The 24929-nt window shown below is 36.7% G+C and overlaps 1 protein-coding gene across 1 annotated transcript in view; it reads left to right on the forward strand.

Annotated features, from left to right (window-relative positions):
• The window catches only part of PHEX (phosphate regulating endopeptidase homolog X-linked), a 178351-nt gene extending 164054 nt beyond the window's left edge, over positions 1 to 14297 (forward strand). Inside the window, exons 19-22 of the mRNA XM_023522333.1 lie at positions 3843 to 3908; positions 4933 to 5037; positions 8268 to 8344; positions 10920 to 14297. Of these exons, the coding sequence (XP_023378101.1) occupies positions 3843 to 3908; positions 4933 to 5037; positions 8268 to 8344; positions 10920 to 11022 (351 nt within the window). The 3' untranslated portion in view covers positions 11023 to 14297. The remainder of the gene's footprint in view (positions 1 to 3842; positions 3909 to 4932; positions 5038 to 8267; positions 8345 to 10919) is intronic.
• The last annotated feature ends 10632 nt before the right edge of the window (positions 14298 to 24929 follow it).

Consider the following 24929-nt stretch of genomic DNA (forward strand, 5'->3'; position numbering starts at 1 on the left):
TGGTAGGTTATGTATCCGTAAGAGGACCTTCCTCTAAAACACACATGCATACACTGTATGCTCCTAATTCATCTAGGTAAGGGCACAGCATCTAAGAGAAGGACTACATTGAATTGGAGTAGATCAGTATATCTTCATATGGTTTCCCCAGGGTCGCTTGGCCCCTTAACCAGGCATGTATGTCACCCTGACATCTTACTGGGACTAGGAAAGCACCCAAATCCTTGCTGTGCCTCAAGTCTATTATACTTGGGGTTTCTTTTACCATTCCAGAAGAATTTAGGTAAAAATTATGCACTTTTAATGGGAATATAGTTTATAAACACTGACTTTGTTTTCTTGGTTCTTAAACCTTATTCAGCACAAGGGAGACCAGTCCTAATCCAAGCAGAGAAACCAGAGTCTATATCCTTGAATAATATCCCTAGTTCCTTCATCAGTATCCTCGAAAGCCATTTCTCTGCTCATATATTTTTATATCTACAACTGTGTCATGAGACGTCCTAAAGTGAATATCTTTATTCACTTATTCATATCTGAATTGAATATAATTCAGGGGTGATCACATTGTGAAAATCATCTATAATATATATTGCTTCAAGAAGAACATAGGAGAGGGATTCTAGAGTGACATGGGTATAAATCTTGGTTCAACCAATTGACAAGTTTTTTTTTTTTAACTTGAGCAAGTTACTTAACATTCCTGAGTCTCAGAGTCTGTGAAATGGGTTACTATTTCTGAACGCATTAGTTTGCTGTAAGAATTAAATGACTGAAATAATGTAAAGCACTAGCACTCTGCCTGACATGCAATAAGTGCTCAATAAATTGTAGCTAATATTCCCATTACTTTGTGACATATTCATAGGTATGCCATCCCAGGGGAAAAGAAAGTCAAAGATTTTGAGGCTGAAAGTACAGAAATAGAACAATTTTCTTGGAGGAAGGAAGCGCATATTTCCTTGTGATTATATAGACGTAAGAGTTAGATTTTTCACTTAACTGAGACAAATTTAATCCTCATGCTGGTCCTGAGAGGTGTACATATTACTAGCATATGAGGAAACTAAGACTCAAAGAGATTAAAAGCCATGATAGAGTCTGGATTAGACCTTAGACTGGTATGGCTCCAAAATCTCTTCCCCTCACTTCCATATCATGCTCTGGTTCTCTTAAGTTCATTTTATACCTGGCAATTCATTGGGGAGGACTACTCTGCAACATCTATTTTGGCCAAAGTGTCAGATATTGAAACTGAATTCTGACAAATGTGTACCTTTGTCACAAGGACGATCGAAAGGTCATGCCTGTCTCAGCATAAATTCACTCAACCATCAGAAAAACAGTTTCAATCTCATTCCCAGAGGAGAGGAGGTAGCTTCCTTTGTAGATATAAATGGTCATGCTTTATTTGCGGAGGCCAGTCCTCTGTGCCTCAATCTTTCTTTGCAATGAATTAGAGGGAGCGCCAGTGGAGTGCCACAGAAGCAGGCTGTTAGCAGCTATTGAGTCTTGAGAGGGAAACCTAGGGCAGCATGGCCTACTGAGGAGCCAGAGGGGTGAGGCTACTCAAAAAACCTCTAATTTAGGTAAAGAGAAACAAGGAAGGAGATTAAGTTCAAGCATGAGAAGCACCAGAGTCAAGAGGAGTCGAGGCTTGAACAGCTAGCTTATTATAGAGCAAAGGCTCTGGAGACAGACTGCTTGGATTTGAATCCCTGCGAAATCCCTATGGGCAGTTCACTTAATCACTCAGTCTTAGGTCTCGTTCATTAGAAGCAGAGCCCAGGAAGACATTTCTTAGGTAGGTGACTTATTGCAGAGGTCGTTTCAAGAGAAATCTATAAGAGGTTGAGGAAAACATGTTGGATTCAGAAGTTTAGCCTCAGCTTGATCCCAAAGAGAATTTTGGAGCATGAACTATGCTACAGGAATTATCCAGCCTGGGGTAAGGGGCCGGGCTGTTCTAACTGCACATCAGTCAGCTACTGAGAGGTGGGGTATCACCTCCTAGGAATCTCCAGGTGAGGCAACTCCCCTACGCCAAGCTTAATCTTCCTGAGCTGGTAGCAGTTGTAAGAATGGATGCACAGTCCTGGTGGAAAAGGGGATCTGGTGCGTCACCAGTGACACCTGGTACCCACTCCGGGCTTTAAAGTCCTCATTTGTTAAGCGAGGATGGTGTAATAGCAGTTACCTTGTAGGATGGTGGTAAAGAAAGAATGTATGTAAAGCAGAAGTGGTAACTTTTGGGAACTGAAACTGAGAAGGTCCTGGGTGATTACCCAGATTAGTATCGTATGAAGATTTGTTTTTATTCATTGGTATTCTTGATACCTGGGTGATTGAGCTAGCTTGAAAGTACAAAGTTAGTAGGATCTGTGGCTCGAAAGTTTAGAGCAGGTGTATTGTTTGCCGATGCTGTAACAAATCACCACAAACTTAGTTACTTGTAACAACACAAATTTATTATTATATAGTTCTATATGTCTGACTGAGGTCTCAGTGGGCTAAAATCAAGGTGTCACCTGGACTGCTTTCCCTTCTAGCTACTCTAAGGGAGAATCTGCTTCCTTGTCTTTCCCGGCTTTTCAAGGCTGCCCAGATTTCTTGGCTCATGGCCCCTTCCTTCTTTATAGCCAGCAGTGACTGGTCAAGTCTTCTCACACTGCATCAGTCTCACACACTCACGTTCCTGACTTCCCTTTTCCTCTATTGAAAAGGACCCTTGTAAGTACATTGGATCCACTTGGATAATGCAGGCTAACGTCTCCATCTCAAAATTCATAACCTAATCATATTTTTAAAGTTCCTTTTGCCACATAAGGTAACATTTTTATAGATTCCAGGGATTAAGGCATAGACATCTTTTGGTGGGGAGCATTGTTCTGCCTCATGTGCAGGGACTGGCAAACTTTTTTTCTGTAAAGGGCCAGATAGTAAGTAATTTAGGCTTTGTGTGCCTTTTCGGTCTCTGTTGTTACTGAACCCTGCCGCTGTAGTGATAGAACAGCCATAGGCATTATGTACATGAACGGGCATGGCTGTGTTCCAATAAAACTGGAATTGTAGACACCGACATTTGCACTTCATATAATTTTCACATGCCACAGAATATTATGCTTCTTTTGACTTTCCCCACAACCATTGGAAAATGTAAAATCCAGTATCTTGCAGCCTGTACAAAAACAAGCAGCAGATTGTCTATATTGGTTTACTTTTTGTCCTAGCCTATTTAAGGGTTTAAGGAACAATCTTCAAATGTTTGGAGGAATTTCTTCACTATGCTTGGCTGGTTATCATACATATTGCAAACCTTGACCTTGTGGTCTGCGATACTTGTATTTGAATTTTGTTTCCCGTGAGAACTACCCTCCTTTTAATTTTTCATGGAAGTTGCTGAAGGTGAAATGGTGATGTTAGTCTTGAAATCTTGTTTCTATGTGGATGTTAAATTTTTGGAAACACAAGCACACTGGGAAGAATGCTCCAATTATTTGAGTTAATCAGAGAAAGTAATCTGTATCCTGACATTTCTATTTTTTCCTCGTTAAACCAGACTCACTCAGAATATTACTAATGTTTTATTGGAGTGGGCTAAATTAGTGAGAGTAAAGAGATGGGTGAGAAAGAAATGTGTCGCATAATAAAATGGAAATTATTATATTGAGGAGCACCTTGCTGGGGTTAGTTCACCATCTCAATGTATTATGACTACTTCTGATTTATTGAATGTAATTTTCTCTTTAAAATATGGCACTTTTTCTTGCTATCATATTTATGCCTCTTGAAAATGATAGTTAGGCATCTGTGAAACACTGTTTTCTTTTCCTTTTTGGTAGGTGAAGGGGAAGAGGACCCTGGGAGAAAATATTGCCGATAATGGAGGTCTGCGGGAAGCTTTTAGGGTACGCATTGCAACATTTGCTATGATTTAAAAAATTAAGTTCTGAAACACTGTATGGGTACACCTCAATTTACACTACAGACATGTTCTGGAGGAGTTAGAGTTCTGTAAATTCTATGAATTTCTCTAAGTAGAATTATATTTCCCCATTGTCTCTATTATACTCGATTATATGGATAGAATGGCATTTCTTCTCTTTGGGGTGTAAAGTTACCCTAAAGAATAAATTTTGTTATTAAGAATCATTTATTTAAAGGATAGTTTTCAGAAGATGCATTCACAATAATATCAAAACATGCTACAGAAATCTCCTCGGGGCTAGGTTTATATGAGTTTTCCTTGAGTATGCTCTCTCTACAGTCCTCCTTATAATTTTCTCTTAAAATACAAACTTCTATATTATGGCCAGAGGCTGGTGGTTCTCATATAGTGGGCCAGGTAAGAGTTCATAATAATGTTTTCATCATCCACTGGTCCGTGATCAAACAAGAAACATAAGGATGATGTGGAAATATTTTCATAAAGCTAAATGCATTTAGTGTAAACACTAGATTGTTATTCCAAGGTTATAGCCTTCCTCTATTCTACTTAAAATATATTTTATTTTATAAAATGATGGTGATTGAAGATGACAGTTTTCCCTCTTACTTGGCAAAATAAAAAATCGGCAATATGTTGACCCTAAAATTTATTTCCGTAGGCCTTGTCATTATGTTAGATTTGTTTGTTCCCTGGTAGGAATAGGAAGAACATCTTTTTTCGTGGGAGGGGTAGTTATTTAACATGTGAACGCTTTGGCCCAGCGGCTTTAGTATCTATTCAGTGTAGGGTCTTTTTGCAGGTGAACCTGCCCCACCGTTAAGCAATATGCCATTGACTTGCATTTCCAGGTTTGTTTTCTTAAAGGAAAACTTGACAGGATGCATTTTGCACATGGTGGAGGATATATTTAATATCTCTGCACTGGATGAGAAAAGAGAAAAGCCATCGTTGCAGAGGATCATCTATTCTGCTTCTCTCACCAGGCTTACAGGAAATGGATAAATGACAAGAGGCAGGGAGTGGAGGAGCCTCTCCTACCAGGTATCACATTCACCAACAACCAGCTCTTCTTCCTGAGCTATGCTCATGTGAGTAGACCAATGAAGGGGCATCAAAGAGGAAATGTGAGACTTTAGCTAGCTCCTTTGATCAAAGGTTTGGAACAAAAGTTTAATGCCATAATTTTTATTTTAGCTGAAATTTTATCTTGCTGCTTATTTTGGGGGATAAATTTCACCTTCTTACTGTTCTGTGGGGCATAATTAACTGATCGAGCCAAGGTTTATTGGCATTTCTTTAATCAAGTGAGTTACTGATCCTTTGGTAACATGCTCGATATTTTTAAAATATATCCTGACTTCAGATGTATTTGATACTATTTATAACCATTTCTAGTGACTCGTTCTTTGGCTTTCATGGCTCCTTTCCTGTATTTCTCCTTCTTTGCCTCATTTGTGGACTTTATTCCACTACTCTTAACCTGTGGGAGACCCTGAGGGCTGGGTTCCCAACTTTCAAATGAATATGTGGAGACTACTAGAACTGAAGAAAACAACAAAGGCAGAGAGTCATGTCTCTCTTTTGTGAGTTTAATGGGCTTTCTGATCAGAAATTGAAAGAAGCTGTGCACCAAATAAGGTACAATTCCGAGTTTGAGTCTGGCTGATGAGGTGACCGCCAACTCTTATTGGTTGTACTGTTTTTTTTTGTTTACAAGTTTGTAGGCCTCATTTTCAAAGAAGTCAGGGATGAGTCGTTAAAGGTTCTGATACATGGCCTCACAGTGGGCAAATGCATATCTGTATGCTCAAAATGAGACAAAAGTTTTTATCAGTACAACCTTTTGTTCCTAAGTCTTTGCATTACTCCCCAGTAAGCTCATTCATTCCCATGTCATCATTGGTTGACTATGGTTAAAGGATTCTCACCTGTCTGAGGTCTTTTTATTTCTTAAAGCTTAAAACCCTAAATAAATGACCATTTATCAACCTGACATCAACAAAACTTGACTCATCAACAAAATGACCTTCCCTTTTTAGTTTTTCCATTTCTCTTACCACACCCACAGTCTTTGGGTCTTCATGATTAGGAAACCTGGATTCTTAGGTCTTATTTGATTTATCTGTACTCAGTTTTTTTTTTTAATGTCATATGTCCCAAAAGCTAGGTGTTTCATTCTTTTAACTGCTCTTCAGATTCAGCCTCTCTCTCCTTATTACCCTGTCTCATCATCTATAGGCTAGGCCTTGATCTTTTCTACTCTGGATTATCCCACTAACCTTATGGTATATTTTCTGGACTTTGGCCTCTTCCCACCACTGTCCATCTTACATGGCACTGAATAGTCCACCATATACCTTTGTAGATAAGTAAACTGATAGCAGCATTATAGCCATAATTTTGAAATGTCTCCAAATAAAATTCCAAACCATATGATTTATTTTAAACTAAATAGATTTAGGAAAAAATAGAAGACTATTTTATATAAGAAATTTATCTTGGACCTTTCTTACTGACAGAATGAGGAGATTTTCAATATTTTGTACATTGGAAGACTGTTTATAGGTAGTAAAGTTATTTTCCTTCCCGAGAAGGTACTAGGAAACCAGTAACAACCATAATGTATTTTCAGAAATCTCTTAAATGATATATGAAGTAAAGACAATACTATACAATAATGTAAGAATATAAGAAGAAATAACATAAAAAATGAGGTAAAATTGAATACTAGAAACAGCTTCACATTAGCTAGCTTCTGAGGAAATTAAGGAATCGCATTACAGAAACAACTTGAAAGTCAAATTCAGAACCAGTTGACTGATGGTTTATCTTCATCAAACTCAATAGCATCATATTGCCTTTCCTGCTTAGTATATCCTTGTAGTTTCTGTGACTTGTCAATTTTTTCCTCAAATATTCTTATCCTTCTACTTCTTTCCATTTCCATTCTACTTATGTAGTGAACATTCATTGGGGACCTTCCTGGGGCCCATAAATAATCTTCTAACTAGTCTCTAATTTCCTTCTACTGCTATATCCCCCTGCCAGATACACCTTTTTAAAATATGATTTTTATCATTTTCCTACTCAAAACAATGTTTAAATATAGTTTCAACATTTTAGCCTGTTGCTCAAGACCAGAAATCTGGTACTACCTCCCCTGGTCTCCTGTTGCTGCCCATTATGCACCATATAGTCCAGCCCAGCTGGATGTCTTGCCTTTTTTTTTTTTCTCAAATAGATAACTGCTTCTATTTTCTCCTCCAGTTAGAACCCCCCCCCCATCATATTCATGTGTCCTAGTTCTTTTCATACTTCAAGAATATATCATATTTCAAGACATACTTCAAGTCAGGATTAAGTAGGTTATGGTGCAGGAACAAACAACACAAGGAAAGTTTATTTCTTGTTCATTTTCTGTGTCCAACATCGGTCAGCAGTGAGTCTCTGCTCTTAGTTATTTCTCAAGGCCCTGGGTTTTGGAGTCTTTATCCTGACATGTGCTTCCATAATCACCACAGGAATAGGAAAGAAAAATGAGGAAATGTGTACTGGCCCTTAATGTAGCATCTTAAATTATTCTTAAGATTCTTAAACCTCCTGCCAGTTTTCTAAAGCTTCCACCAGGAAATGACAAATATCACTTCTCTCATTTCACTGGTCGGAGCAAGTAATATAACTGTGTGTAACTTCAAAGGAGATGGAGAAATGTTCTCCTCTCCCGGGCCTGGACCAGGGTGAGGCAAGCAAGGCACCCAGGGCACAAAATACTAACTTCTCATGGCTCTCCTCAATAATGGGTGGTTGATTCATTTCATCGATTCAGATGAGTATTGTTACACACACACACACACACACACACACACACACACACATATATGTATATATGTGTATATAATATATATCTTTTTTATGGTGACTTTGGTTAATGAAATCCAATAACTTTCAGCTGTACACCTTAACAGTAAGGCATATATATATTTATACTGTGTGTTACATTTGATAAGAGCTATTACAAGCATTGTATTAATTGAATAAATACTTTGGTCAGTTCTTGGGCACATACACTGTTCTCTTGATTTATAGCATTTGTCTGGAAACCTCCCTAATTTACTCAAATTGTGGAATTATTTACAATGATAAAACCTACTCTGGGGATTAGAATAATAGTTAATACTGATGAAGATTTGATCAGATCTACTAAAACTGTCATTCATTGAGTCTAAAATTACTCTTCAGTATAGCTGGAGCAATTAAGGCAGTAAAAATTATATAATTGGAATGGAAATGTAATTATTGGGATACTTTTCTCTTCTAGGTAAGGTGCAATTCCTACAGACAAGAAGCTGCCCGAGAACAAGTCCAAATTGGTGCTCACAGCCCCCCTGAGTTTAGGTAAATGGGCAAATCGGTGACATTAGTTTTTAACTGTGCATCTCCCCACTTCCCCTCCCCCAACCAGCCATCCCAATTCTTTACCAAATAGGTGATCTGAACAAAAGCCTGTATTGTGAATATTGATATCTCCATTTTGCAGACAAAAAAATCTGGCCAAACAAAAACTAAATGTCTTTTCTTTCATAAGTATGAAGCTGGTTTAGTCAGCATTTTCTCAGCTAAATTTCTGTAGTGGGCATTTGTACATACCTTTAGTCTAGTGCCCTATCAAGAGATCCATGAGATTGTATAAGACTCCAAAGATAATTTAGAATCCACATCATAGCTTTATTATTAAGTTCTGTTTATTGTCTTCCAAGTTTTTGAAAGGTAGCAATCCATGGGTGCCATGAGCACCATGGGTGCTCAGTAAACCGGAATATTCCTTTTATCCAGCCACCTACTTTTTTTTTTTATGGACCAAAAAAGTCTCCTTTCCTAGACAAGGACGAGATCTTAGGTACTGCAACTTAAAACACTTAGAGTTCTGGTTTATTTTGTGTAGTAGAATATCTTATTTAATGCCTCTTGTTCTTTCGTGCAACTAACCGACAGACATGAATGAGTACTCACTTTCTGAATAACTCTGAACACAGAGGAGGATATATGGTGATAATTCATATCTAGAGTCAAAAGTTCTACATTTTGGCTTTTAGTTTGAATCTTATTTTGAAACTATTGCTTATATAAAAGGAAAATAATTATAAATTGTAATCTTATTTAATTGTCAGAATGTATAAAATATTAAGTAAAAATATAATTAAGGTTAATATTACTTACCCTGTGCTAGGTTTCTAGCATAGTTTAAATTTTCTATAGTAGGGGACAGAGAATTATCATGAGAAATCCATGATATTTATATTTATTTATTTTTATTCATTCTTTGCTTAGAACATATTATGTCTGGATATCTTTATATATAATATTTAAATGAATCCATTAGCATATTGCAGGAAAGTAATCTAAAATGTCTCCTATATTTTAAAATTTTATTTCTAAAGCCTTGCCTTTGAAATGCTTCAGAAATTGACTATAAATTACCCAATAGCATAAAATCTAATCACTGTGTTAGAAATTCTCCCCTACTGGGCTAAACTGTCAAGAATGCTGACAGTCTCTAATGGACTAAAATGTGATCCGACTGACAAATGGTGCAGATGAAACCACACAGTAGATTAATTACTCAACAGATAAGTTTTTAGAAACTAATTTCCTTTTACCAACTAGTTGCCTGTAATGTTGGATTTTAGCTGATAATTTGCAGAGTATACTTACTAATTATCAGCTAAATTCTATCTTTAACACTTGTCCAAGGTGAATGGCACCACGAAATATGCAACCCTACCCATACATCCCAGCTAAAACACAAGAGGTTATGGGGATTTTTTGGATACAAGCCATTGTATTCATTCAAATGCCCATAGATAACAAAGTCATTAGGGCAGAAATAGAGACCAAGAATGCCGAGTCTCTAGTCAACTCTTTGAACATGTAGTTGAGTGAGTATTAGATGAGGGGGGAGTTTTTGCTGGCTTGTTAGTGATGTCTGCAGTGACTATAGATTTTGAGTGCAGCAGAAGTCACACAATGGAAATTCCACTTCCAAAAGGCAGTTACAATCAAAGTGCTGAGTAGGAGTCCGCAGTCCTTACTGCAGTCGGGAAACTTGCAAGAACACCAGATTTTGAAGCTAACTTCAGTAAAGCATTACTCATCAATGACAACTAGACACCATTCACTGGTTTATTGTTGCACGAACCAAATTATAGATAAATATGAGCCTTCCAACATAAGAATTTAGAGAAAGTGTTTTTGTAGATTGAGTGAGTTCTCTAAAGATAGTGATAGCAACAACATGGATGAATCTCATAGACATAATATTGAGTGAATAAAGTCAGTGACAAAAATGCCTAGTGTGTGATTCTGTTCATACAAAGTTCAAAAGCAGGCAAAACTAACCTATGGCAATAGAGGTCAGACTAGTAGTTATCCTTGGAGGTACTACTGATAGGGTACACCAGGGAGCATTCTAGGGGCTGGAAATATCTCATGTCTCTATCTGGGTGGTGGTAACATGGGTGTATTGTACCCGTGAAAAAAAATCGATGAGCTTTACATTTAAGATGTGTGTACTTTTTTTTTTATCAGTTAAACCTTCCATTAAAAGTAAAATTAAAAAATACAAGAGCTAAGTATTGGTAAATCCAACAGTTTATAGGAATTTGTAAATTTATAGGAATATACAGTCCTATACTCAATTTATAGGAATTGTAAATCCTACATTTATAAGAATTTGAAGATATTTGGAAGATTAATAGGAGTGTTTACCTGGCATTCAGGAGGTGCTGGTTCTAGTGTCAGCTCTGTTGATTTTTTTGGAAGTTTATTTAACCATTTTGGGCTTCAGTCATCTCCCCTGTAAACAGACTGAATGAATGCAACATCCTTTCGAGTGATACGCGACTACAGTTTTATTGAGAACCTATTGACATATAAGAATTAAATAGCATGGGCTTTGACATTTTTTTTTCAGGGTCAATGGTGCAATTAGCAACTTTGAAGAATTCCAGAAAGCTTTTAACTGTCCATCCAATTCCACGATGAATAGAGGCACAGACTCCTGCCGACTCTGGTAGCTGGACTGCTGGTTTATGCCATTCTGAGAGAGCTGTGCAGCGCCAGTAGAGACTGCACTGAGCACACATCGCCTACTGCTTTAGGCCTATATTCCCCTGAGGACTTTTATTTTTAATGCATCTTCATTATTTGGGTATTGCTTGGACTCGAAACAGTATCTATTCAAAGTCATAGGGCTTCAAATGGAATACAAGAAGTGAACCAAGTATGTTTCTTTAGAAAACCAAACCAACAAAAATAAATTTCTAGGCTGCTTTTATTAAAATGCTATCTGCTGAATTGTTGCAGTTGTCCATTTTAATGTGTAAGCCACAGCTAAGTGGTACATAGCATTTTAAACTATAGCTTTGCAGGGGGCCTGGGTAGAATGTATCCAGAAAAAAAATTCAGTCTATTAAACTTTTAACCCTCAATGATGAGGACATGTGCGTGGATACCTGGCAGGTCTTACTGCTCTGTGAAACGCAGTACTAGATTTTATGTATTGTTATTACACAGCACTTATTAACTCTAAGGTAGTTAAATTAGAAATATGTTGTATCTTCATTTTATAGCTTTTGATGAAGTTCTTGCCTTTAGCTTTGGAATCTATTGGGATGAAAATGTGCCTCACAGCCGGTATCTAATGTAGCTGATTGCCCTGTTCATGTCAGCATGAACAAAGCTGAGAGAAAGGCTGCTTGGCAAAGGATTTGAGTTTATCAGATAGAAAAAAAAAGGATACATCGTTAAGTCCCAGAAGAAGTCAAACTAGTGATGCAACAGCAGGGACACCAAAAGATAAGATCTCTGCCCAAACTTCAGTGATTATGTCTGTCTGCCAGACACTTTCCTTTAGCCCAATTCCTGTTTGTCTTTTTACCCTCATATATTCATTTTCCCATTTCTGAAATTAGTAGCCATCAATGAAATGCTTTTGTAATTCCCCATTAGGAACATACAGCTTTCATTCCCTTTTAGTGCAAAGGACCAAACACTACATTGAGGAGAATGCAAAGTGCCCTTCTGTTTTGGCTCAGTTAATGTTACCTCTCTTTTAAAAAGCCTTTTTGAAAAAAAAAATTTTTGATTGCAGACATTTTAGAATTTATTGATTAAATTTAAAATTCTCTGCATAGTCTAAAGAAACATAACTCTTCAAGTCTTCTCGTTAAGAGTCTGTAAGAAAGAGCAGTACTATGTTTTTGATTCTCACAGCTTTATCCTTCCATGTAAACTCCTCCATCTTGTGTGTGTGCATGTGTGTGTGTGTGCAGGATAAAATCGTAATGGCCTTAAAGTCGTTACCTGGCATTTCTGGTTTCTTAAAATAGCCACCACCCTCCTTCACATTATTCATTGTACATGTGGTTCTGGGTTAAGTGGGCTAATAGGAAAATCTCAAAATCAAAATGACAAATTCAGACTAACCATAGGAGGCCATTTTGCTTCCCTGTGTGATTTGTCATACATTTGTGTGTGTGTGTGTGTGTGTGTGTATGTGTGTGTGTATAAATATAAGTATGTGCCATGTCCTTTTGTAACCATGGGAACTTCTGAAGGGAGAAAAATGCAGGGGCACCATCATGAGGAAAACAATTATACTGAGTCAGAGGAGAGTGATTTTCCCCTTGACTTCCTCCTCTCCAAATGGATAAACTTCTGAAGGGCAGCTACCTTCTCCTCCTCTTAACCATGGCTTAGTATGACCTTAGTTTGTAATTTTAAAAGCAAGCATTATTAGGTTAGGGATGCTGTAAATGTATGTGCATTTTCTCTGGAGGAATCATTCTGATGCGTTTTAGACATACAAGGTATTCCTTGTTTTATTCCTGTATTTATACATTTAAGATCAGCTGAGGTCTGATTTATTATGCTTATATGAATAGCATCCCCCCCCCAATTTATCTTTTAAAATTCCAAATAAACACATTCCTGCAGGTCAGAGAAAGTGTTTATTAAAAGCGTGAAATTATGACTTTGGAAATGTGAATCGTTCAGGCACTCATTGGTTTAGGAAAACTGGTTGGTAGTCAACTGGGCCCTCACAATTTCAAAATGATGAAGCTACCTTGTCCTGATTGACTCTAGTTGGTGTAACTCAGTTGTACTGAAAGTTATAGAAAGGACGGCCATTAGTAAAAATGCAAAGCAGCAGCACCAAATCATCACTACTAGCTAGAATAATTTTCTAGTAGGATTGGATTTCCAAATATATATGCTCTTGTTGAAGTTTTCAGTTTACACTCTTGTCCCTTCTCTTCAATGCGGATAGCTAAAAGAAGCAGACACTGATTAAGTGGTAGAGGGAAGAAGGTAAAATGCAATTCGAAGGGAAGGAAAAAACTAGGGAGAAGCTGGCCTAAGAATGTGATTCTGAAGAGAAGACAGGATTTTGGCAATCCCCGCTAAGCATATCCACTGGAGGAGAGCCATAAAGTTTTACAAAAATAATTATGGTAAATTAAAAGGAAATTAGATATTGGATCTCAGACTAGGACTGCCATAACACACTCCTCTGATTCATATACCAGATGTTCTGCCAGTAAACTATTATCTAGGCATTGCAAGGAGTTTTTTTTTGTGTGTGTGTGTGAAATTCTCTTGGATTAGTCAAGGATTTTATGTATAGAAAGTGGTATTGTTTGGGCTTATCACCATTGCCCAAAGTTTGTTGAGCTTTTCACCAGCCACACAACATCGGCCTCCTATTTCCTTCTTCTTCTTCTTCTTTTTTTTTTTTAATGAGATGGACTTGGACATAATTAATGTAAGCTCAAGATTCCTAAGTTATCCCGAAGTTTATTCAGTGCCTTTCTTCAATGGATCTTAAAGCATAGCACATAAATTTTATCTCATTTAGCGTTGGAGCATCGCTAAGGAGCAGGCGGGAACTATGGCTTGCCACACAGGTTATGCTCTTGCCAGAGAAGTGGAGAGGTTTGAAATCACTTGTCAAGTATCTCAGAATCAGGAAAGGCAGAGTATTTATTCTTTGGGCTGCTGACGTTGGCACTAACCTTCATCCCTTAGATTGCTGATTCCAAATATTTATTCCATCAGTATTTCTATAATCTTAGCATTTAATAGGCTTCTGCTTTGATATTTTAAGTATAATGTCTCAGTTGCATATTAAATTATGGAAGAATATATGATTGTTTCATGCAACAACATGCTCATTGCCAGTGGCAGTGCTGCACTGGTTTAAAGAATGGTGTTCTTGGATTATGCATTTTATACCTAAATGGTCATTGTATTTTCTTCCCCCTACTTATGAAACAATATGAACAATCATTTTAAGGACAATAAAAAGTTGAAAATTTTATGTTTCTTCTCTTTTTAAAAAATGTTAAAATCTAGTACATCTATTAACATATTCAGTTCTGTTTTAGACAATAGTATTTGCCCAAGAAGTACACCAAGCAGTATAGTACACTAGGTTTCTTGGGTTGGGAAAGTGGGAGTTGAATGCAGTAACTTTCCTTATAAACAATGAGATTTGCGAGGTGGTCATTGTATTTTCTTTTAAGATATAAGTCAGCAGATGTGGTTTGTTGCTTATACAAGAATATTCCTACTGAGGAAAAGAGAGGCTTCTAAGGAAATTATCAACCATGATAGGGCTGATTTTGCAACAGTGATAATGAACACTGCGGTTATTATCAAACCAAAGAATCTCTATGTGCTATCATTTTTTTTAACAGTCTAGTCAATTTATAGTTACTTATTTAGCACACAATAATCGTGTACCCATTAAATTTAAATCACTGAACTAGCTATAGTTATGTGGGTCATATGCAATCTTTGGGCCTTAATGAACAGTGCGGTCTAACATGGGAGGCAGATATGTAAACTGTTACGGTCACCCTACTTTGTGACAAGTGTGATGATATGCAAGGACATCAGGTTGTGATTTGGTACACAATTATTCACCTCTTCTCTGTTGGACACTTGTTGGTGTTCTCTCTGCCCAGATCCCAGCAAATCCCTTTTACAGGGCACCCTAACCTTACCTTCTGTGGGCTTTTCTTTCTGATTAGCTGTGGATCTCTAGGATGGCTGCCCTCATGCTACTGGAGCCTCTTTGCCTTGTGCACTTTCAGAGAATTGTAAGTGCCAGGAGTTTATATCCCCTGTTGACCTCTGGAAAGTGACTTGGTGCAGGACAGTGAAAACCTGACTGCCTCGCCCACATCCAGACAAATCCAGAGGCATATCATGCAATTCTTACTAACTTCTCTATGGGACATTTTGAGGTTAGGCTGCCAGTTCAAGTAGACCCTCTGTTGATTATTTTAAACCTCTTTCTGGCATGGATATATTCTAAGTTCTAGAAAAGTATGCACTGGTTTGTAGCAGGTATGCCATAGTATCCATGTATAGGAGATAGACATCAGATAGGATCCAGAGTTAGTGGTTAGTAAGTGACTGAGTATAGCCTACTAATGCTCTTCTTAGAGAATTTAGTTTCTGAGCTGATCCTTAAAATAAGAATGTTTGTGTGTAAGGTAGTGGCAAAAGGAAAGATGCATAAGAATGACAGTTTATGAGTGATCTCTGGGGCACGAGCAGGAAGGGAAGGGCTTTGGGAGAATGAAGGAAAGAAGTCTAGGATCTCTCTCCCTATGGTCTATACAATAGATTTTATGAGACCCAAGAGGTATTGAGCCTGCTTTGATTTATATATGGTCAAAATTTGAAGGAGAATAGTTTTTCCAATTAGGTTTAAGGTATTTGGATGTCCCTCAAGTTCAATTGTTTATTAAGATCGCACTAGCTGTTGAAACATGATCTCAATGGCTTAACCCAGCTTAAGTTCATTTCTTGTTTTCATTACATACAGAATAAATATTTATGACCAGTGTGCTTCTCTCCTCCAGTTGGTGATTTAGGGACCCAGGTTCCTTCTATATTGTGATTTTGTCATTCTCAACATGATTGAATACATGCTTATCTACAAGAAGCTGCTGGAGGAGAAGAGGCCATGAAAGATACTGAGTGGAAGGTTTGGTTCCAGCCCTAGAGATTATCTATGTCACTCCTGCTCATATTGCATTGGCTAGAGCTCATGTGGCCAAACCTACTGCAGAGGAAGCTGGATTACATAGTCTAGCTGTGTGCCCAGAAAGAAGAGGAAATGGATTTGGCTATCAGCTAGTGATCCTAGTCACACCTTCTAAAGTGAAATAAAAGGAAGTAATTTTGAGCTCTTAAGGATATCGGAAATTGCTATTGAGCGTAGCACAATGAAAATGTAAAATGCTGTTGGTAGCCTGCAGTTTATTCTGTAGGAGTCTTTTTAATTAACAGCTTAATTGGATAATTTAATCCCCTTTAGAATTGGAGATATGAAAATGAAAATGAGATACTCCCTCTGATCTGACAAAACTGTGTTTTAATAAACACACCAAAGTGAGCCCGGAAATGAGCACCACAAAAGCATTGCCATAATTTGTGATCAGTGAAAGAAAACCTGATCTAGAATTTTAATTATTTCTAAATGGTTTAGATACATATTTCATTTGAATGTGTATTTTGTTTTTTTAATTGCCTCAATTAGGAAGATAACTAAATATAAGATTCTGTGGCTATGCCTTGGATTTATAATATGTTCTAAGCTTTTAAAAATATATTCCGTTGAGACAGTAAATAAAATATCCTATGAAATAAAATATTGTGTTGCATCTTCTAGTATTTTTAGAGAATTTATATGAAAATTGTTTTTGCTTCTCCAATGATTATGAGATGAAAAATTCTACTCATCATATTCTTATTTCATGCTTTCTCCACTTAAAAGAGAAATTGAGGCTCAGAGTCCAGGAAATGAAGATGAATGTCCACGTACAAGCCACAGAAGTACTGTTTCAAATAATTCTGGCTTGAGATTCCACTTTCCAGAGAAAGAAGAACTAAGTAAGTTAAAATCCCCAATGAAAAAGCTACCTAAACTATTGAGTATCATTTATGCTACTAGTTGAGCTGAAATATCTACAGAAGTCCTAGGCAAAAAGAGAAGTATAGTTTACCATTTAGAATTATACTCTGTCAGTTTCCAAACTGATTTAGAGGTCAGTGGCATCAGTACCTGGTAACAGTCACACAATCCTCCCACTCCAGGAACAACTGATGAATGAAAAAAAAAAATTGCCCAGAGCAATTTTCCCCAAATTGACCAGATTTTTAGGAGGCGTTTGTAAATGATTTTTTCCTGATAATGATCATGATTAAAATGTCTTTCATTTCTTGACATCCACCATGTTTTAGGCACTCTGCTAGGGTCTTGCACGCATTGTAGCTAATCCTCAAAACAACCTTGCAAACACTTGTTGCTGTTTCCACTTCACAGGTGAGGACTACTTGCATGATTTGCCAAAACCTCATTAGTCATTGGAGGAGCCAGGAATAAAGTCAGTTTTGACTGACTTCAAAGACCATTCTCTATTGCTCTCCTGGGCATATGGAACAATGTTCACAAACCTGATTTTTACCTATCACTCATTGAAGATTTCAGGTTATGTTTCATAGCCATCTGTTAGAAAATAATGTTAGGACAGGAGTCAGTGTACAGGTATTTGTACTGATGGTAGTTCTATCTTGAGTCCTTCAGAAAGCTCTCCAGAACCTGCTCTTTACTGATAATGCTAGCCACCATTTAGTGAGCGTGTACCATGTATCAGACATGCACTAAATGCTTTATTTATATCATCGAATTTAATCATTACGATAACTCAGATACTGATCATTATCCCCATTTTATATGTAGGGGAACAGAGGCTTGGTGAGGAACAGTGACTTGCCCATGATTATTTAGCTAGCAAGCAGCAGGGCCAGATTTGAATCCTGTTTTATCCTAGTGCTCCCTTAGGCAAATGTGTAGCTGTGGTGACACTAAGCCCTGGATTTCCAAGCTGGAATATCCCTCTAGTTCAGTTGGTAGACTTCCCCTAAATTTACCTGTGTCCGGCCCTGTGCTCTCTCTGTTTGGTCATCTGAAACCAGAATGTATCCAGGTCACTTTCTCCAGAGAACAAAACCTTGGCAACCCTGACTGTAGGTAGTTGAGGGCATGTAACCTCAGTTACAGACTTTCAAGCAGTTACCCTGTTTTTAATCCTATCATGCATACTGACATTCATTGTTACCTAGAGCTTCCAAGGCCTTCTGGTATTCTACAGGGTATTTCAGCTTGCTTCTAGTAAGAGTTCTATTATTTTTGCCCATGTGGGCTTATGTCTGTCTGTGTCTGTCTGTCTGTCTATCTGTTGGTTGTAATGTCTCACAAGTTCCTTTTTTAATTTTTATTTTTCAATTAGAGTTGACATTTAATATAATTTTATATTAGTTTCAGATGTACAGGATGGTGGTTAGACATTTATATAATTTACAAAATGATCCCCCCCAATTAGTCTGGTACCCACCTGCACTGTACATGGTTATTACAATATTATTGACTCTATTCCCTATGATTTACTTCACATACCCATGACCATTTTGTAACTACCAGTTTGTACTTCTTAATCCCTTCACCTTTTTCACCTAGCCCCCCACCCCCACACCTCCCTCCCATCTGGCAATCACCAGTTTGTTCTCTGTGCCTGTGGACCTACAGGGTATTATGCTGAGTGAAATAAGTCAGACAGACAGATACCATATGATTTCACTTATGTATGGAACCTAAAAGGCTTATGTCTTTAGAAAATATTTTTAGTTTCTTTTTTATTAGAGAGAATGGATCAATATCTGAGTAACTGGAAGCCTACGTTTTGTTTTCTAGCGGGAAAATATAACAAAAACTTGTTTTGGAAGAAATGCCGCTATAGATACAGTTCTATACTGAATTACTGCCTTTACCCAGCAATATGATGTTAACTAAAGAGTCTAAAGCTTCTTTGAAACTGCTGAATATTGGGAGGTTTTATTTTACACAGAAGCCAATCTTATTTTTTCTTAGTTATTTTAATAAAACAAGAATAATGAACATTTGGTGTTTTCCATTTCTCCTAAAGATGTATAACTAAGTCTTTGGAGAATTCGAGATGAAAAGAATGTATCTCTGTCCACCTTCTAAAGTTGCCTAGGAATTCGTCTAGGTGACTGCTAGAGTGGATTTGTCACAAATGCCCCAAAGGAAATTTTTACTCATCAATAAGGGCCAAGCTCCAGCCTTGGAGATTCACGTTTCAACTCTCATTTGCACACATATGCAGGCTCCCTTGCAGATTGAGTTTGAATTAATGCACGTAGCTTGTTGGGAAGAAATCAATCAAAAGCCTTTTTAAACTTAAATGGTTCCTTAGGGACTGAAAACTCAGTGTCTCAATTTTATTGTAAGCATTGAATAAAAACCATTTTAAAGCATTCAGCCAGTAATAATGAAGTTCCCTCATCCAGGTCCTGGTGATATCTACAAAGTAATATTTATTGTAGAATAAGAAAAAAATAAACTGTCCTTTAACATATGCCTGCAACACAGGAAGCAAAGTGCTCATAGTCATGTTGCATTTTGATTAATCTGGGAGTTTTGTGACTTTAACCTCAAACTTCATGAACAATTTATAATAACCACATCATCATTCCTCTGTTTAAAAACTCTTCAGTGACCTTTCCATTGCATTTACAATAAAATCCAAACAACTTACTCTAACCTAAAGGCCCTGTATGACCTCCATTGGCATGTCTCCATTGCTTTTTTCATAGTTTCACTGGTCTTTTTGTTTCTCCAGTTTACTAAGCTTTCTCCTGTCTGTTCAGTCTCAGGACCTTTACTGCTCTGCTTGAAATGGTCTTTGGATGTCTTTCATATAACCCTATCAAAATTAGGACCCTACAATTGATATAGTCTGTCACCTCACCTAGCTTACACCTTCCTAGATCTGATTTGACAGTTCTATCCTTCCCTCCCCTCTCCAACTCCTCTTAACTGTCCTTTCTTTCTAGGCCCTTGTCGATGAGTAAAAAGTTCCTCTGGAACATTTGCAACAAATCCATTCTAGCATTCTCCTAGACGAATTTCTAGGCAACTTTAGAAGGTGGACAGCGATACATTCCTTTCATCTCAAATGAATTCTCCAAAGACTGAGTTAGTTATACGTCTTTAGAAGAAATGGAAACTACCAAATGTTCATTATGCTTGTTTTATTAAAATAACTAAGAAAAAAATAGAATTGGCTTCTGCGTAAAATAAAACCTCCCCTATATTCAGGTAGGAGCATCCCTAGGAGTTTGAAGAATAACAAGGAGGCTAGTGTAGCTGAAATGGAGTGAGCAGAAGAGCGCAGAACAAGATGGTATTAGGATGAAAACTGGCATTCAGATCATTGGTCATGTAGATCATTGTAAGAACTCCTGTTTTCACTCTGTGTGAGATGGGAAGGCACTGGAGACTTTTGAGCAGAAAAGTGAGATGATCTGACTCATGATTTCCAGGATGATCCTGTTTGTGTTGAGAAAAGACTGGCTGAACAAGGGAAGAAACAGGAAGACTACTTAGGAGGCTGTTGCAATTATCTAGGCGAGAAGTGGCTTTGTCCAGGACAGTAACAGGGGAGGTAATAAACAAACAACAACGAAATTTCAGGAAGGACTCCTCCCTAATCTTGCTACCTTAAAATTTCTAGTTATTTCTTTTGTATTTGTCTTTTTCCATGTTTCTTCCTGGATCCAGGCATAATTACATTGTATAATTTTAGTCAGAACATAATATAATTCTACATGATGTTTTTCTTTCAATAGTATTGGCATGTATCCATGGTGTTTATAATATTCCATTTATAATGGCAGCATAATCTTCTTTAGAGTTCCTGTGACATTTTAGTCAATCATTTTTATTATTAGAAATTTATTATTAATTTCATTTTTTAACTATTGTAAGTAATATAGAGGTAAATATCTTAATGTGTGGAGTTTTTCCCTTTCCCTTGATTGTTTTCTTAGAATAAATACTCGAGTGAATTTACTTGATCAAAGGGACCATGTACATACTTTTGTGGCTTTTGAAATATACTGACAAATTGATTTCTAACAACGTTGTATGTGTGAGGATGCACATATTGTTTTACAATAGAACTGGATCAGAAAAGAATCTTGCCCATAAGAAAGTTACAGTATATTACGACAAATAGATGTATAAGCCAACAACTATAATGTAAAGCATAATGAAGAACACTATAAGAAGTTACCATATTTAGCAAAACTTGATCAACTCTAGGTGTTATTAATTTTATCTTTACTAATATTTTGCATCTATTGAATATATAAAAGTATAACTAATTATTAATTTTATTAACTAGCCTTTTGGTTTTTACTTCTCTTGCTGTAAGTACCCACATACCAATGTCCTTTGCCCATTAAGCTATTAAGATATTGATTTTTTCTTTTCAGTTATGAGATTTTTATTGCTTATTATTTGTAGTCATTTATTTAAATGGAAAAATTCTACTGCTCTGCTCTGTTCTGATCCTCATCTTTGTACTTCTGCAACTAGTGTTGTTCTTAAGGGAGTGGAGACAGGCAGAAGGTTCTTTTATATACTGCTTCCCTTGCTGGAATAAACTTTATACAAAAGAGTAAAAAAAAGTTAACAAATTTGAGAAAAATATAGTATTAAATGTATATCAGTATAGCGGAACAAATATTTATTGAACCACTTGCTAAATATTACTCTAGAGCTGGGAATACAATGATAAATAAGACTTCTAACTCCCAATTGTTTAGCAATTTAAAGATTGTTTAACAATTAACAAGGAAATTAACAAAGATATGTAAATAACAATTTCAACAGCGTAATATAGAATAGAGGCGAACACAGGGTTCTTTGGGAACAAGACTTGATAAAAATATTTATAAAGCTAAGCAAAGAAAGAGTTACAGTGCAATAATTATTCAATAATAAAAAATGAATAAGGGAGACAACTCAATAAGAAATTGGGCAGATGAACTTGTTCACAAAAAAGTATATCCAGGTTTCTGACAAATATATGAAAAGTTACTTCACTAGTCATTAAGGAAATACAAATTAAAACCACAATGTGATTCATTTATACACCCCTCACTGCAGAATGGCTAAAATATAAAAGGATTTAGATAAGCAGAACTCATATACTGCTGATGTGATTATAAACTGGTCCAGACACTTTGGAAAACTATTAGGCAGTATCTTCTAAAGCTAAAATATACACGTATCCTATGACCCAGTAATTCCACTTCTAGGTATTAAGTTGCTATTTTAGTAGGTCAGAATGGTTGAATATTGACAATGTCATATTGTTCAGTCTAATGAATACCTGACAAATGCACACATATGTTCACCAAAAGACATGTAGAAATGTTCATGGAAGCAATATTTGTAGTAGTTCAAAACTGGAAACAGTCTAAATGCCCATCAACAGTAAAGAAAATTACTGAATATTAGTCTATAGTAACAAGAATGAACAAACTACGATTACATACATGTTAGTATTTCTCACAAACAGTATTTATTTTTTAATTTCTTTTTTTATGGTGACATTGGTTAATGAAATCTGATAAGTTTCAGCTGTACACTTTAACAGTAAGGCATATATATAATATGTATATATTATATATATATACACACATATACATATACATACACACATATATGTATGTATGTATGTATGTACTTTTTTTTACACTGTGTGATCACCTTCCAAAGTTAGATTTCTTTCTGTCACCATATATTTGACCCCCTTTACCCCATCTACCTCCCCTCTCCCCTCTGGTAACCAGTAGTCTACAGTCCATGTACATGAGTCTCTGTTTGTTTCTCCTGCTCATTTGTTGCTTTTAGGTTTATATCCCACATGTAAGTGATATCATATGATTTTTCAGCTATTTCTGTCTGGCTTATTTCGCTTAGTATGGTTATCTTGAGGTCCATCCATGTTGTCGCAAATGGCCGTATTTCATCTCTTCTTATGTCTGAGTAATATTCCATTGTATATATGTACCACTGCTTCTTTATCCAATCATCTATCGTAGGACACGTTGGTTGCTTCCATGTCCTGGCCACTGTGAATAATGCTGCTATGAACATTGGTGTGTAAATATCTTTTCAGATATGAGTTTTCAAGTCTTTGGGGTAAATAGCCAGTAGAGGGATTGCTGGATCATATGGTAGATGAATTTTTAGTTTTTTGAGGAACCTCTGTACTGTTTTCCATAGTGACTGTACCAATTTGCAGTCCCACCAGCAGTGTATAATTATAGCTATTCTAACAGGTGTGAGATGGTATCTCATTGTCTCACAAACAATATTGGAAGAAAGAAGCCAAACAAAAAAGAACATACATTATGATTCTGTGTATATGTAACATAAAAATATGCAAAAATAATCTATGCCATTAGAAGTCAGGGGAATGGTTGCCTTTTGAGGGTTATTGGCTAGAAGATCCCACAAGGGGAGCTTTTGAGATACTGATAATATTAAGTTCTTTGATCTGGATGTTATTTACATTAATGATTTGTATACTTTTATATATGTATATTTCACTATAAAGTTTTTAAAAAATAACAGTAAAATTAATACATATTATTCACATAAATTCTGATTTTCCCCCACAATAACTACTTTGATGTTTTTGAGGGAAACAATGGACCAATTCTTCCAAATATCCTTTCCACCCACCTTTTGAGTTCTTGCTTCACTAGTACTCTTGGGTAATTCTGCATTCATTGTAGGAATGTAGGTGAGAGACTAGACTGGGGATGAGTTCTGTCAGGGAAGGCTTCTTGGAAGAGATGAAGCTGGACCTGAGTTTTATAGCATCCATTGGAGACAGCCAGGGGAGCAAGTGGAGAACAGAGTTCCAGGCAGAAAGGCCAGGCTGCTGGAAAGCATGAAGATGTGGTAGGGGAAAAAAAGAACCCATTGGGAGGGGCTGGGAATGGCTTGCTAGAGCTGGAACTTGAAGAGTGGCTGAGGAGCAGTTAGCGATAAGCAGAAGAGCTTGGCAGAGGCCAAATTGAGAAGAGCCTTGAAGGGTTATGCCGTTGAGTTTGGACTTCATCCTATAGGCATCTGGGAGCCACTGAACAATTTAAATCGAACCAGTGACATAATTAGATTTCTGTTTAATGAAGAGTAAGCTGGTGATGGTGTGGAGAACACTTGCAGAGGGATAAGACTGAAGCCTGAGGGACCAGTTAAAAAGCTATTGCAGTAAATCATGGGAGATACGATATGTTACTGCCAGGGGATAGAGGTGGGGACAGATATGAGAGATTATTAAGGAGACAGTTGTTCTGGTGGGACTTGGTAATTGATGGGTTTGGAATTGATTTGTAAACATGATGCTTTTTTCTTCTAGTAAATAAAATGGTAGAACCTTTAATTTGATAAAGGATAGAACTCATCTAGCCTTCTTTCTGTCCTTTTCCCCTTTAAAACCTTTCTGCAGTTACATAGGTCAAAGAATGTTGCTATGACAAACAATAGAAATCTTACTGCTACTTCCACTGCTTCTTAAAGTGAAAATTGAATGACACATTTCATATTTTTTCAATGGAGCATCATATAGGTCATTTTCTGTACTAGCATGCAAACTTCTTAATTTTTCCAAATGAATCAGTTGAGAGGGGAAAAGGTAGTTTATCTGAGAAGCTCTGTGTTAATGCCATTCTGAAACAGAAAAAAAGTGGTACCTATATACACTGTCATATACTATTGCAAACAAGAAACAATTTGTACATATGTGATTATATAGATACAAACATGTATACACGCATGAAGAAACATATACATGCATATACACATGCACACATATATATTCACACTAAAAACTTATACAACTATATATGTGACACCCTTGAGATTTTACATACAGAGATTGTCTAGGTATATAAAGAATAACATATTTTTATTTAATTTTCCCTTTCTAAGGTTATATTTGGGTGGGAAGGAATCTGGAAG

This window comes from Pteropus vampyrus, unplaced genomic scaffold (assembly GCF_000151845.1).
Source record: "Pteropus vampyrus isolate Shadow unplaced genomic scaffold, Pvam_2.0 Scaffold339, whole genome shotgun sequence".
Lineage (NCBI taxonomy): Eukaryota > Metazoa > Chordata > Mammalia > Chiroptera > Pteropodidae > Pteropus > Pteropus vampyrus.